This window comes from Apis dorsata, unplaced genomic scaffold (assembly GCF_000469605.1).
Source record: "Apis dorsata unplaced genomic scaffold, Apis dorsata 1.3 scaffold_820, whole genome shotgun sequence".
Lineage (NCBI taxonomy): Eukaryota > Metazoa > Arthropoda > Insecta > Hymenoptera > Apidae > Apis > Apis dorsata.
The window spans coordinates 176,552-193,829 of NW_006263955.1; the positions used below are offsets into that span (position 1 = coordinate 176,552).

At 19.8% G+C, this 17,278-nt stretch overlaps 1 protein-coding gene across 5 annotated transcripts in view; it reads right to left on the minus strand.

Annotated features, from left to right (window-relative positions):
• LOC102675792 (secretin receptor-like) overlaps positions 1–17,278 on the minus strand; it is a 27,838-nt gene that overhangs the window by 3,628 nt on the left and 6,932 nt on the right. The window contains exons 2-13 of one of the 5 annotated variants that reach the window (XM_006623178.2): positions 12,823–12,900; positions 9,737–9,836; positions 6,465–6,571; positions 5,976–6,137; positions 5,650–5,744; positions 4,865–5,196; positions 4,400–4,530; positions 4,095–4,180; positions 3,774–3,918; positions 3,206–3,470; positions 2,290–2,450; positions 1,250–1,520 (exon numbers count right to left, since the gene is read on the minus strand). In XM_006623178.2, the coding sequence (XP_006623241.1) occupies positions 1,395–1,520; positions 2,290–2,450; positions 3,206–3,470; positions 3,774–3,918; positions 4,095–4,180; positions 4,400–4,530; positions 4,865–5,196; positions 5,650–5,744; positions 5,976–6,137; positions 6,465–6,571; positions 9,737–9,836; positions 12,823–12,834 (1,722 nt within the window). In that variant the 5' untranslated portion in view covers positions 12,835–12,900 and the 3' untranslated portion in view covers positions 1,250–1,394. Of the gene's footprint in view, positions 1–1,249; positions 1,521–2,289; positions 2,451–3,205; positions 3,471–3,773; positions 3,919–4,094; positions 4,181–4,399; positions 4,531–4,864; positions 5,218–5,649; positions 5,745–5,975; positions 6,138–6,464; positions 6,572–9,736; positions 9,842–12,822; positions 12,901–17,278 lie in introns of those variants that run through there. The other 4 variants (XM_006623177.2, XR_004151524.1, XM_031513995.1 and 1 more) reach the window with 4 other exon arrangements.

Genomic DNA, 17,278 nt, shown 5'->3' on the forward strand with positions numbered 1-17,278 from the left:
TACTTATAAAAATCATATAAAATGTTTACGTAATGAAAAAAATTTTTACGTTTTATACACTCTTAAAATAAATGAAATCAATAACTTATTTTTTTCTTAATATATATATACTAGAAGAAATGTATATTTTTAATATCTCACATTTTCATGAAGTTTATTATTTCTTTGTTTTATTTTTTAAATTTTCCATTTTAATTTTTGATTTATTCTATTTCCTGAATGTTATATTATTTTGTTACAAATTTAATAAAATTAAATTAATTTGTTATTAGTGATGACAATTTGGAGTGAAAATAATACGAGAATGACCACCAGAAAACCTAATAGCAGCAACTGAAGAAAAAAACCTAAATGTATATAGATTTCTAGCGAAATAAGAACAAAAATAATAGAAGCGGCGCCGCTACCTTATCAACACAATAAAATTCCTATTCGAATTAACATCAACACAACTGGATCAACTCATAAATGGAAAACTAGACAACATTGCCTAACCCCAAAACATATAGGATATGAAACATTTATGAAACGACTATTCTATTCTAAATATATAAAACCTGTATTAAAGTAAACTTATATATCTATATGAAAATATTAATACTAGTCTCATTTATGAAATACAGAATTCTTGTATCATTTTCTCGCTAAATTGACATTACTATTAAACTAAGATATAATATGATGCGAAAAATTTAAAAAAAATTATAATAGTAAAATTTGATTAAAAAATTGCAAAAAATTTTTAGCATTAATATCAAAACATAAAAATTTTTTTATATGAATATAGAAATATTAAAATATATTGAACTGTATATCAAATATCAATTTTTAGTACTAATAAGATCTTTTTAATATTAATATTATTGATTTTAGCATTAGATTTACTTAATTCGTATTTTTTCGTATTTTTATATTGATATAAAAAAAACATTTTTACAACAAATATATAATACACTTAATTAGTATTATATTATTGTATGTGAAAAAATTTTGCCAGTAATAAGTGAAAATAGTATTTAAATAATTTCTTGGTAAAACGAATATTATTTCTTTATAACAATTATAAGTATTAAAAAAGAAAAAAATATTAAAAATCAACGTTTTCCTATTTTTGTAAATTCATGAAAATTTATAATAATATAAAAGATAATATGAAAAATAAAGATTTTTTAAGATTTTTTTAATTGTTCGAGACATTTTAGTAGCGAATAATTGAAAACAATTTTAGTAAAACATTGAATTTATAGTCTTTATATATTTTACGATAATTTAATATTTTAATTGCACACATCCTTTTTTATCGAAAGAATTATGTTTACTTCATTTATTCACGAACAAAATTCTTTTGATAAATTGATTTAGGTAATCATTTAGATTAAATTATGAAAGAGGTTTTATGTGGGTCCATTATGTAAATTGTGTAATTCATAAGCGAGATGACAGCATTCTGAATCACTCCAACGATGCTGTTCTCGAATTCTATGAATATTCAGTCCCGTACAGGGTGTAACTTCTGAATCCTATAACGAAAGTATATAAATTTTTCAATATAATAAATTATTTACCGTAATTAAGTTATTTTTTTAATAAAATAATTTTTATTTCTTTTTTTAATAATATTTTTAAAAATAATATCTGCTTCTGAAATCATAATAAATTATGAATATATTATGTATAAGATATAAAGGTTTAATATGAAACAAAATAACTTTATTAATATGTTTTTTAGAGCAAAAATATCATAGACCAAAATAATTATATATGTTATACATCTTTTAATTCTTATATTTTCAAGAAAATAATTCTTTATTTTATGCAAGTTAAGTATCATAGAAAATATGAAAATTTGTAATATTCTCCGATTTCGAATTATTAATTTCAGTTCAAATAATCTTAAAATGTTAGTGAAATTAGTTTTCAAAGATATATGTATACTGAATATATATGTTATATTTTTTGTTATAATATTATATATAACATTAAATATTTATTTTATTATAAATATTTATTATGTATAATAGATTAATTATAATAATTAATTATAAATATTTATTATGTATAATAAAATTCATAAAAAGAAATATTAAAAAGAAAATAAATATAAAATAATATATATTTCTTCATTATTTTATATAAATAATATATTTTATTATATTTTATATAAATATAAATAATTTCTCGAATATAAAATGTATTTTATTAATAATTTAATAATTTTATTAGAAAATTATGAATAAAAATATACATAAAAACATGTATGTATATAGAAAAATGTCTATATGTACTTACATTCGAGCAAAAGGGAAGTAACGATTGATCGGTGTATTTACCATAGGAGAATGACGTGTGATTTGTTTGTTTTTGATTCTCTGGATACGCACTCTGTCCATTTCCTGCAATTTCCAGGTAACCTCTGCTACTTGCTAAACTACCTCCCCTCGTACCAATATCTGAAAAATATAATAGCTCTTTTATAAACTTATATTAATTAAATACTTATATTTAAAAAATACAATACATTATAAAAAATAATGAATAAAAATTAATAGAAATTCCTTTCATCCATAATTTTATTTTTTAATAAATAATATTTTTCAATTATTAAAAGTAATAAATATCTTTATTAATTTTGTTATTTCATTTAACTTCTAAAATATTTAATAAAATTTTAAATTTGTTTGAAAAAAGAATTTATATTTTATGAATTAATTTTCATTTTGAACATAATAACATAATAGATGATTATGAGATGAAATTACTTCTGATCTAAAATTGAAAAAATGTTTGTAGAATAAAATAAGAGATATATTTTTGAACTATTTCATAACTTTCTATTTTGTTTATGAAAAATATTGAATAAAAAAAAAAGCAAAATTCATTTGAAATATTTTTTAACTCGAAAATAAAGTGAAATTCTAATATTTATTATTAATAATAAATAAATAAAAAGGTAATATAAAATGAAAATCTTTTTCTTAAAAATATATCAAAATCAATGTTTCAATCACATATATATTAGTTTTATAGAAAGTTTCTATACAAATTCTTTCAACATTAAAACAGATATTTTTAATGAGAACGTGACATAAAATATATAGAATAATAGAAGGATAAATTAAAATACCCGAATATAACAACGAAAAGTATCAAAACACAATAAAGGTGGCATTAAAGATCGGAAGTTTTGATAGGATAGAGAGGACACCTTGTATACTCGCCATCGAGTGGGTGGAGCGTCGTGCTGTCCTATCATTAAGAAAATAGAGCCAAGGTGCTTTCCACCAGCGTGATCGCTTCGAATGTTTATCAACTTTCGATGGATTGCAACTACACGTACTATTTGAGTGAGTGGAATGTCTGGAGACCCATTTAGTATGAAAATGGAGTAATCTCTGGTTTTTAATTACTCTAGTTACTTCAGTCCGTACTTCGCCATTGAGAAAACAATATAAAACAGCCACAAAGAAACCCTAATATGAAATAAGAAAATTAGAAATAATAATATGAATATAAAATAAGAAAATAGAATTTAATTGTCAAATAATAAATAAAAGTGAACATAATAAATTAAAAATTTTGAAAAAATATATGATAACTCTTAATTATAATGATTATGATATTCCGATCGAAATGAAAAAAAAAAATAATAATAAAAAAATTCAATATTGCAAATAAAAAAATTGTAAAATATTATTTATATATATAATTATATAATAATTATATATATAATTGAAAAAAATAATTAGGGAAACATTACATAAAGAATCTCATACTTGGAAAGATGCAAAAAGTTGATCACAAAAGAGCCACACAATTTCAACAGTTTTATTTTTACCAATACTGTAAGACATGCCCAAAAAAAGAGTATAATGAATTCCAAATAATGGTACCAGAACCAAAGTACTTTTTGCCCATCTCCTGAAAAATGATCCAATCTTTTTAACAAATGCAGAATAACTTTAATAAATGTAAAAAATCGCCAAAATGATTTATTTTCTAATAGAAAAGATCTAAGTTTACAAAAACTTTTAGCAAACGAAATTAAATACAATTGAATTACTCCGCAAGTTTATAAAAGAGATGAATTAACTTACTTGTATCTTTGTGTTTCCTCTGATACTGTGGATTTCAACTTTAACAAGAGCACTCTAACGATATTGACAAATAACACGAAGTTGATCTATGGAATTTAAAACAATTTTTAATGATTGGAATAATTTTTTTTTAAATTTGAAAAGAAATAAAACAAAAAGTTGAAATACAACATTCGAATAAAATTTAAAAATTAGGGAATTAAATATAATTGAAATTTTCAAGAATGATTTTTTAATTATTTAATGATTTTTAATTATTGTTACTCAAAATATTAAATATTATAATATTTTTATCATTGATTTACCAAAATGGAAAGCATAGTTGGAACTCGAATCAAAAGAAAAAGATTGGAATTTTCATGAATGGTCCAACAGTACTTATTTTCAAGAGTCACTCTCGCTACAATCCAACATAATACGAATAGTGCTGGCAATCCTGAAAATACAAACACGAGAATTTCATTTTATTTTATATGCTAATTTTACTGAAGTAATTTAAATGAATAGCAACATAATAAAGAACAAAAAACAAAATCAATTCATATTGATATATTAATATTAATATTATATATATATTATATATATATTAACTTCAGTTTGGAAATCTTTATAAGTTGTAAAGAAAAATTAATATTTTTTTTTCTATTTAATAAAACAAATAAATTTAATAATTAATTAATGATTAAACTACTAGAAAAATTAAATCGAACATTTCTGAAGCTTTAAAAAAATAATCAAAAATAAGCCAAAAATTATTTGCCGAGACTCACCCCATCCGAGACAAATGTAGACAGCAATGCTCGAGTTTACATCGGTGAAAAGTGCTAAAAAGACTAGATTATGCAAATAGAGACCTTCCATTAATATCCAAAAGTAGTTGGCGAGAATGAAATACTGCCAAAAGCTAGTGAACATTTTACAAAGCCAACTGTTCTCTTTTTTATCAACCAGCCAATATGTTTTCCCGTTTTTTATCATCACGTCTGAGGCTAAGGAAATGCCAGAGACGAATAATATGTCCTTCATCAATGCCATGAATGCACGAAATATGAACGAAGCAAACAAATGCATGTGCAGCATATTCCGGGGACATCTTAATTTCCTACGTCCAATTCGGGATAAACTTGGAGTAATGATCCGAGATTTTGAAGATTAGATATTGAAATACATCAGTTTTAATCAATATAGAATTATCAGTTAGTCTTATAAAGTCAAAATATTTCATAAAATTGCTACATGTATTTTGATTTTTAATAAAAAGAAGGATTTAATAAATACAGAATAATATATTATAATAAGTTTCAAAAAAATTTTATTGGATTAAAATAATATTTTTATGAAATGCTTTTTCGAATATTTATTTAAAAAATCAAAATACTGTCTAAAAATAAAATCATCGATTAAAAAAAATATAATAATTGCAATTGGAACATAAAACACATATGTATATATAGTGAATTTCTAATTTAATTATTTATCATAAATTTTATGAATTAAAAAAAAAGCAAAGATATGAGAAATAGTTTTGAAAATAACTATTAGATGATATACTTACTTAATCACAGCTAAAATAAAGAAAGCTATCACTAAAGTGAAGAAGGAAACAGTATATCCAATTTTTGAGATAATCTTCACTATTGGAACATATTTCTGTAAAACAAAAATGATAATATATAATTAGAAAGTTTATTAGCATTTACAAAGATAATAATTTTTAATCTTATGAAGCATAAAGGAAATTAGTTGCGCAATTAATATATTTTTTTATTCTAATTAAAATATATTTCTTACAAACTTATTAAATTAAGTGTATCATGAATTTGTGATTATTCAAAATTTTCTTAATTACATTTCAATACATTCACACTTTCGAATATTTACCTTAATGACAATATCAATGTTTTTTTGTTCTTCTTCAGGCAACTCCACCACTATAGTTACAAGATTGCTTTTATAGCATTGGCTGTAATTACTCCAAGTATTGTTGATAGTGCTATTCCATAACCATTGTCCGTTCATCATACATTGTCTGGAGGCATTTGCCTGATAATATGATGTCCAAAAAAATATTTAAATACATGTGGAACAAAAATTTAAGAATACAAATATATTCAAATAAAAAATATTACATAAAAAATATTTTAATGAAAATTCATCATATAATCTCAATAATTAAATAAGAAATAAAAAAAATTCAACATATAATCTCAATAATTAAATAAGAAATAAAAAAAAATTAAATTATTCAAAGAAAATTTTCTATGTAATTTCAAATATTAAAATTTAATTTTATTTATATATATATATATATAAAATAAATTTTAAAAGAATTAAAATGAAAATAATTAATAAATTAATTTTATTAATTACGTGGTTATCAAATCCTACGATGTAAGAAGGACAAGATAAAATGGCCAGCTCTCCAGGTGCCGTTGATGGCCAGCATAATATCTTGTCCCAAATTTCCGGACACCATCCTATTTTTTTAGAAAATTTATTTTTATTTGTTTTTGTTTTTTTATATTAAAAAAAATATTTTATTACACGTTTTGGCATTTCATGTGTAAAAAAAAAAAAAAAGAATGAATCATTGAGCCAGAAATATAATTACAAAATAATAATGTAATTATACGTAGATTGAAAAAAGATTTTCAAAATTTATCTATGACATTTTGATTAACATTTAATTAGTTATGATATAAGAAATATCTTAATGTGAAAATTTATTGCTTTCGAAATTCGAATAAAAAAAAAACCAATTATATGTGCAAAATTTAAAATATGAATTAAAGATAATTCGAGAACATTTTGATAAAATAAATAAGGTTGAAAAAATGTAATACTTCAACCTAATATTTCAATATATGTATATATATTGATCAATTGACAAATAAATATACTGTATAAAAAATATTATTCTACTATATTAATATTTAAATTCTTAGAAATATTTTTATTATGGAGAAGGTAACAAAAAAGCGATTATTAAAATAGAAATTAATAGGTTTTCAACCTTATTACTTTTCATCAAAGGTCAAAGAAAAGACGGCTAACAGACTAGTTTTGCTAATCGAATCGATTTTTCATTAAGTGATCAGTATCAATATATGCTTTTCGATACATGATGCTTCATAATTTAATTATTATATCGCTTTCTTTGAATCAATTATTCGTCCATATATTTTCTTTTATTAAATACTTATAAAATACTTATTTTATTTAAAAAAACTTGATATATTCTTGTTAATTAATTGTTAATAAAATGATAAAAAATACTTATTAAAATTTTTTTTCTCCTCAATAACCGTATTAAAAAAAAAATGAAAGTATAAAAAAATCCCACAATTACTATAATATAAATATTATTAATAAATTATTAATAAATTCATTTATTTATATTATTTATATTATTTATATATTTATATTTATTTATAACAAAAGAAAATATACAAATGTTCAAAATTTTGAAATTAGTAAAATTTAATGAATCTCTTTTATTTTAATTATATCTAATTAAAATAAAAAAAAGTACCAATTATATTATGTAATAATGAATACAATGAAAAATAAGAAAAGTTATTATGAATAAAGAAATAAAAATGTAATAAAACATCATAAAATATTATATAATATAAATAACATATAATATTATATATAAAACTATACTGAAAATATATAATTTGTAATATGAATCTTTTTGAGAAAATTAAATGTGAAATTCAACAAATAAAATAAAAGATCGCAATGATATATGAACTTTTCAATATCAATAAAAATAATTTTCCTTTCAATTTCCTTTCTCTTTTTCATCAATACATACACAAATAATTCTTGATAATCTTATATAAATTAAAAGATAGAATTTCATATATTTACTTTTTTTTTTTTATTAATCGTATTCTATCACTATATTTGTAATTTAAGATTAATACCTATATTTTAAAATTTATATTTTTGCATTACAATAAAAAATTTTTTTGGTGAAATTATTTATTTTTATTGTTATAAAAATAAATAGTATATTGTTTATCAATTTATTAATTTTTATATAATATATAGTATATATATATTATATAATATATATATATATAATATACATAATATAGTAGTTTTAAAATAATTTATTATAATATAGTTTATGTATGTACATAATTTTTGCAATATTTTATTTGATAAATGGAAAAAGTCGTATCATTATTTTATTGAAGTTAAAGTGATAAGTGAAATAAATGATCCCATGACTTGGAAAATCGACACGAGCTGCGCATCTTGCTTACAAAAATAGGAATCCATTAGGTTTCAAATGTGTGCAGAGGGAAATCATATTTAAACATTTACATGCGCGCTCGTGTGGTCAATTTATTGCTTGCATTTTCTGAAATATTATCATTTTTAATTTATTTGTGTCCTTATTTACCTAATTAAATATCGATAAATAAAAATTGCATATCATGTTTAAATTTTAGTTTTATCATTTTTATCATGTTTCATAATCAAATACATTATTCTTATATTTTCCATAAAAAAATTGAATAATATTAGAAAATAAAAAAGATTTAAAAGAATTATTTTATTTTTTTTATGGAAAAAAATATTATGGATAAAAAATTATTAAATACGAGTTAAATTGTTCATTTACAAAATTTAAAGAAAAAATCTTATATTTATATCTAAAATACATTCATTTTTTATATAAACTACATTCATTTTCATTTTATGCTAAATTTTCATTAGAATACATACGAATTGTATCTAATTACAATTTAAAAATAGAGATCTAATATCTATCATTGATATTTTATCGAATTACAAACAAATAAAGTATACGGAATAGTTATAAGATAAACAACACTATTAGGATTAGTTGTTGAAAAATAAGAACATTAGGCTTTTATTTCTCGCATTTATTGCGTTTGATAAATTATTCATTAAAATTGAGTTATAGGAAATTCATGAAATTGTAAAATCTTGTGTACAAAGATGAATCAGAAGAGTTTCATAGTGAATAATTAATTATAGAATTGATTTCGACTCGTTGTTAAGCAAGCTCTCGAAATTGGATATAATTGAAATAATATTTCCTGGTATTGTTATATAATTTGTATAACGAAAAACAGAATATATTATTACGAAAAACATTTGAAATAACGAGAATATTTGATTTAAAAAGATTATCATGAAATTCAAGAATTCGTAATTAATGTTAGATTCATAAATATTTGCAAAAACAATTTAAAATCTATATTTTTGTATACAATAATTCAATGAAATAAATTAAATTGTATGAATTAAATCATAATCTCTTAATGATAAATACGGATTTAATCAACGACGAAATCAAAACAATTGAAACTTCGAATTTTATGATCATTCATACTAGTTTCTCTCAATTGATTTACAAACTGCACGGAGTACCAAGAAACATGCTGAATTTATATTTATATTAATAACTTTTTATAATAATACTAACTTACTAATATTAACTTTTATATTAACTTATTATATTAATTTATTATATTAACACATTTTTTTGACAACTTCGAAAAATATATTAATATGAATTACTAGAAACTTTATTTCTAATTGTGAAGAAAAATTTTGAAAATATTATTGCAAAATTTTACATAATATGAACTACTCACCGGATGATGAAATATTTCCTTGATGACACTGATTTGCTTTTATTTCCAAAGTTCGATTTTGCATATTAAAACTGTTAGGATTATTGAAATCAATATCTTCTAAATTCTAAAAAAAAAACAAAGATTTTTAATAATCTTTCAATTTTCTTAATATTTTATATTTTAAATTATTTAGAATTAGAAAAAATAAAATAATTTAATAACTATAATACTTATTATATAATCATATATATAAACATCAATTCATATCAAAATTAACATTTAAATGTTGTTTATTTAATTGTTTATTTAATTGTTCGAATATATAAAAATTTATTTTATTTCTTAATTTTCAATAGAAGAATTTAATAATTTATCTTACACTAATTTTTTTATCGTTCTAAATAAAGAAATAAATTAAAGATATATAATATAGACGAGGGTTAAAATAACAAAAGTATTTTGGAATTTTGAATTATTTTTAGACGAAAAAGTTACTTATACTGTGAATTTATGCAATAGTTTACTTATACTGTGAATTTATGCAACAGTCTGTCTATTAATTTCAAAAATAAATCAGCAAATCTCCACTCTATTAACATTTTAAATCTATCAGGCCAATTCCATTCTCTCTTTCAATTATCATCCTGATTTATAATAGTTCCATGAAACACGACAAGAAATACACCGGAAATCGAAAGTACGAAATTCAAATAAATTAAAAACTAATTCGGTTTTTTTCATTTTTACGACTTTCATTGAGAACAATACTTAATATATATCTTTCTATTAATGTATCCAATCAAATCAACTATCCATAGTACAATGGACTATCTATTAAATTATAACTATCAACAATCAAATTTATTTGTAATAAAAACAAAAATGATTTTTTGGATTTTAAAGAGAAATTTAATATTCAATTAGATATGGATTACTGAACTTTGATATATGACAGAATAGAATAATTTTTTATAAATAAATTTAGAATGTTAAAAATAATTATTTATTAAATGAAAAAATATCAAAGAATTATTATGAAATAATAATATAATATATCAAATTATAGTAATAAAAAAATTTTAAAACATTAGTTCTATTTTAAGAACCATATTTTAAGAAAGCGAATTTGAATCTCTAAATTACATTAATAGTTACCAAATGCTATTACGTCAATACAGTACATTAATTTTATCTAATCTAGAACACATGTTTTAAAAACATTAAAGAATTATCATCGATTATAAAACTTATAAGAAATATCAATAATAATTAAAGAAGAAATTGATAAATTATAGAAAATTAAATAAAATTATTTTATTAAATGCTGATATGAAAATATACAAAATATTTTAAAAAGGTTTTTTAATCCGTTTTTTTAGGAAAAAATTTATCTATAAATAAATTTAAAAAAAAAATTTTTAAATCATATAGCATATAAAATTAAATAATTTTATTATTAATTAATTTTTTTATCAGAAATGAAATTTTTTGTATATACTTTTATTTTATTTAATATTTTGATTATTTAGTTTACTTTATATTATCATTATTTATTTATTATTTATTTTATATTATTTACTTTATATTATCATTATTTATTTATTATTTATTTTATATTATTTACTTTATATTATAAAATTTTTTTTAAATTAAATAAATTTTAAATTTCAATTTGGATATTTTATAATAATATAATTTATTACAAAGGAAAAATTTTATAAATTACTGAATATCATTCATCATTCATACACAATTATATTTTATGATACAAGGTAAATGAATTTGGAACAAATGTAATGTAATTATAATAAAAATCGCGGATTTGATAATTCTTTTTGGTAAGTAGATTGTTTAGTAGATTCTATAATTAATGTATTACAATTAAAAATATATACATTTTATTTCTCATCAGATAAAAAATTAAATAAAAATAAAAAAATATTAAATATGCAGAAAAGAAGTGAATGATGAATTTGAATATATATACATGTGTAATAATTACACAACAAAATAGACCATGTATACAATAATAAAGAACGTATAAAACAATAACGTATAAAACAAAATATAAATTGTATAATGATTAAAAAATCATATTATCATTTATAAAAATATTTTTTAAGCGATTTCATGCAGATTGTCGATTTCTTCTGAGAAAATAAGTTCACAGAATATATATTGCAATGCTTTACATACCACTGGTATCTTGACCCTGTTTAGATCACAGAATAAAATTCAAAATGGAATATATAATACAATTTTGAGCATTCTTTACGTCGTTCATGATATTGAATTGTAATAGTACAATATGTATCTGAAAATCTTGCCAACGAAGAACATTAAAATAACATTAAAATTCTTTAAATTCTCTTATAAGAATTTTAGAAGATTTAAGATTCTTTTTGAAGTTTGAAATAGTTTATATCACAATATATGCAAACAACTCTTAGAATTCGCAAGTTAACATAATATAAGAATATACAAAATTGTACAAGTCAAAAATAAAATTGTGATTTTTTTTAAGAAACTAATAACATTTCATATTGGCATACGAAGAAAGCGTGACCAATAAATAAGTTAACATTTACTTTCTTTTATATGTTTCGTGACTTTCATTCGATAAAAAATTTTTGTAGTATGATATATAAAATAATGACCTATAAATCCAAAAAAAAAATTCATAAATACTTCAAGAATTTTTAATCACGTTAATAGTATTATTCTATATAATAAAAAAAAAATCTAATCCTGTTTTTTATGCAACTGAAAATAGTAAATCGTTTCATTTATACTAAATATTTATTTAAATATTAATTATAACTTAAAAAAATTTAATGTAGTTGATTAATTTAAAATTCATATCGTTATTGATATCTGGATTATTTTCATTAACTAATGATGAAACGAAAATATTAATAAAAATACTTAATATGTTAATATTGCATGTTTTTATTATTACTTCTACTATTATTATTTATTCTATTATTACTTCATTTTTTAAATATTTAGTTATATTCATTATTTTTCAATATTACTGTGATTTATACAATATATCCATAGAGAATTTATGATATTAATGATCAATAAAAGAATTATTTACTTACATATACGTCCATTATACTGTCCCAGTTTTTTTATTTATTTCAATTGTATTACTGCACTAATGATCGTTTCTCATTGTCCTGTAATGGATTATATTTCATTAATTAAGTATGCTACGCTGTTAAGTAAAAGTAAATATATCCACAATATTAGATTGATCCGAAAGTTCTGTTGTATTTCCATTAAAGAAATTAGCTTCATTGTTTTGTTCAAAATTTATATTAATTAATTTATATTCTATTGCTAGTTTATATAATAATATAATAATATTTAATTATTATACTATTAATACATATATTTAATATAATATTATTTATATAATAATTTATATAATATTTAATTATTATATTTGTATATTTTACCACAATAAAATTTTGCAATTTCAAATATATATATATATATATATATTACTTTTCGATTATATGTGATTTAGATTATCTATGATGAGAAAAATCTAAAAAATTGCATGTGTATATGAAATAAATCAAAACAAAATTTCTCAGTTTAATTAATATGTATACAACAGAATTCTCCATAGAATATTTAAATAAATCTTACATTATATACAATTTTATATATAATTTTTTTTACTTCAGAATTTCATTTTCAATTTTATTTATTTCAATTTTAATTTAAGTAATTGAGAGAAAGATTTATTTGCAATTGCATATGAAATTAGAAAGTTTCATGTGTGAAATTATGGAATTCCTTCAATGTTATTTCGATTCTAGTAATTGAATTGAGAAGTCTAACATAAAATCAATCAACGAAATCACAGTTTAACAAAGTGTGACTGTAATGGAACACAGGCAAACCTCCATAGTCACGCCTGTGTTTGTCATTTTATTAACTCTATTAGTGACCAAGGGCGGATCCACATCACCCTTAACAAGCGTTTCAATCCTCCCTTCCTTCTGTCATCGAAATTATTACCTAACCATTGAAACCTTTTACTTAACCAATTCTCTTTAATCAATTTATAATTTAATTATTCATTTAATTATTTTTTAATCGGTCACATTATACTTAATTGGATGAAATAATGTATTTGATATTATTATTAAAAAATATAAAATGCACAAAAAAATTTTTGTCCATTAAAATATTGCGAATTGAAAAATATTTAAAAGAAATTTCTTATTTTTTACTTTTCAATAACACTTTTATTTTATCATTTTGAACGAATGAATCAAAACATTTTCCAGAAAACTTTCATTTTTCATTTTTCCTTATCTAAAAATAAAGGAAAAATAAATAACTGAATTTTGAAGAAAAATTTGTAATATTTACTGACTTTAATTTTTTTTAGTAGTATTAATATTTAATATTTAGTATTAATATATTCTGATTTCGTAACCATTGTTATTAGATTATAATGAATATTATAATCAAATTATAATAGAATTAAAATCAATCAAATGAGGATATTATATTTGAAAAAATCTTCTATTCTTCATGATATTTTAAAAATGGAGAACTATGAATATAAAAACTTTAATCATTAAAACAAAATAAAATAAAACAAAATAAAATAAAATAAAATAAAATAAAAAAAAGAAACGAAGTAAAGGTACAAAAAAACGTACAAACGGAGAAATATTAAAAAAAAATCTCCGAGTAACATAAAAATTTCATAAATATTTCAAATATATATCTATTGTATAATATTGTATAATATTGTCTATTGTATAATCCAAGAATTACAATATTTTACTATTCAATAAATTGTAAAACCAAAAAACTAAATTGTAAAACTAAAAAAAATTATACTTACAATAAATTCAGAAATTTCATTTATAATAAGCAAATTGACAAATCTTGATCATATATAATAATTTATTGTTTTGAAAACATGCTACATGTTTATTGTTTGTTTTCGTATATATTCAATCTGTTTTATTGATGAATCTATTTTAAGAATTTCGATTCATATCACTGAAAAGAATTCCAGTTTTGTAATAATAAAAATACAAAATAATGAATATTATTGTTTATAAATAAAATAGAAGTATCAAACATCAACAAAGGTTTTGAAAATTGAAATTGAGATTGAAATTGAAACTGTCTTTATGACCTTATTTCTTTTTTTTTTTCCGCTTGAAATGAAAAAATTTTTTTATTTTCCTTATTCTTCAAGGAAAATAAAGAAATTAAATAAGAAGTAATTTTCATTTTATCATTAGATAGATAGAAGAGAAAAAATATAAGGTTTAATGAAAATTTCTTATTTTTTAATTATTTTATAATTAACAATCGCTTGCAAAACTATTAATCCATCATATTTCATATTTAAAGCAACATTTATAATATTATAATAAATTGTAATAATATCATAAGTATATTATTTATAATATAAATTGTATAATATAATATAAAATTTAGAAAAGTAAAATTGTCCTTTTTAGATAATTAAAAAGAAAGAAAGAAGGTAAAATAAATTAAACTCTTTGCATATTATGATATGGAATGAAGAAATGTATAAGAAAAAAAAATGAAATATTAGACTTAATTAATCGTGGAGAAAAATATAGTAGAAAAACAAAAGAAAAGCTTTTAGAATATTATTTTCAGAATCTCTCCTGGAAAATATATCTTTTGAAATATATCTTTTGAAACAAACATAATTATAAGAACTCTAAGTAATGGTAATGAAAGAAAAAGCATGATAATTATAATTAAAAGAAATTGACAACAATTATAGAATTGTAGAATTTATCATTGATTTTATAATTAAAAGTTTTATTATTTAATTTATATATTAAAAGTCAATGCATCATAAGATAATTTATGTAAATATTAGAATTAGAAGTATTTTTACAGTAAAATATATGTAGTTATTAAAATTAAAAGCTATAATATATTTCTATAGTATATTATCTCAAAAAGATATGGATCAACATTAATATATATATATTTAGAAATATTAGAATGCAATATCACGAATTTTTTATATATATCTTTGTATAAAAATATTAAATTTAAATATTAGAGATATTCTTCAAGTCTATCTTCCCAATTTATGATCAGTTTTATTGCATTTATTTATTTATCATTTATTCCATGAATATGAAAACAATAAGTTTTCTATATTTTGACAATGGTCTCAAAAAACCAAAATATAGTAAAGATAAAGCAAATATTAATGAATCATAAAATCTCGCCTTATCCAACAGATTTGCAAACAATGGATTCCCGAAGCCACGGACACTTGAGGGTTTTCATCGTTTGACAATTAGAAATGGGGTCACGCACGCGAATGCAATTGAATCAGAAGTTTGATAATATAATTGATGGCACTTAAACCTCGATTATAGTAATATATATTATTTTGCAACTAAAGTGAATCCAAATTCTTCATTTACAAAATATTTTCGTATTCTATTATTTCTACTTTTTCTTTTCTTTTTGAAGTTAAGTTATTCTAATTCTTATAACTCTATAAGAAAATATTTATTTTGTTGAAACCAATATATTTTAAACCAAAATATTTTAATATAAAAATTGACAAATAGATACATAATTTTTTATTTTTGTTTATAAAACAAAAAAATATTGACAGATCGTCTATCGAATATTTTTAAAATTATCTATATAGATAGATTCTCTTGAGAATTCATGTCATCTGAATTTATTTTATATCGAAAATATATTACGGTGATGTAAATCAACCATAGTAGAAAATTGAATTTGAATTGAAAAATTGAATAAATTATTTTTTGTCAATATATCAAAATTATCTCTTTTATTTAAAAATACTCTATTTTTACTTTTCTATTGTACATATATATATATATATTTAATTCATTTATATAACTAAAATATAGCTTTATTAATTATATGCTTAATTATGTACTAAAAATTGCTGTTGATAAAGAAACATTTCAGTTCATAATAAATATATTAATTCATAATTTTTATTCTATTCATGTAAAATGATATATTTATTGATAAGAAATTACCTATGAATATAATTCGCAATTATTAATTATGTTTTGTAATTAGATGAATAAAACAATGATTCTCTTTCATACATTATTGTATACAAATTTGTTATTTTTTTTTATTATTATTTCAATAAAACACAAAAGATTTTCTTAGTCAATCTATAATTATTATTTTATACAACAATAAGAATTTTTAATAACAAACTTGAAATAAAAATAACAATTTATGACAATGCATCATTTCATATATTTTAATTCTGTTTAATATAAAAAACTTGTATCTTTTTAACTTAATTTTAAAGAATTTCAATTGAAATACAAGAGAAAAATATGTATGAATCAATATGCAAAGAGAAAAATGAGGAAGTATAAAAGATACGTAAACGTCAACTATCAAAGTGATTTAAAATGAATATGCTGTGAACTATACACGGAATAAAGTACTTTTTCTATTGCAGTGCAAAGTATATATTTTTTATCTTTTTTTTTTTTTTTTTTTTTTTTTTTTTTTTTT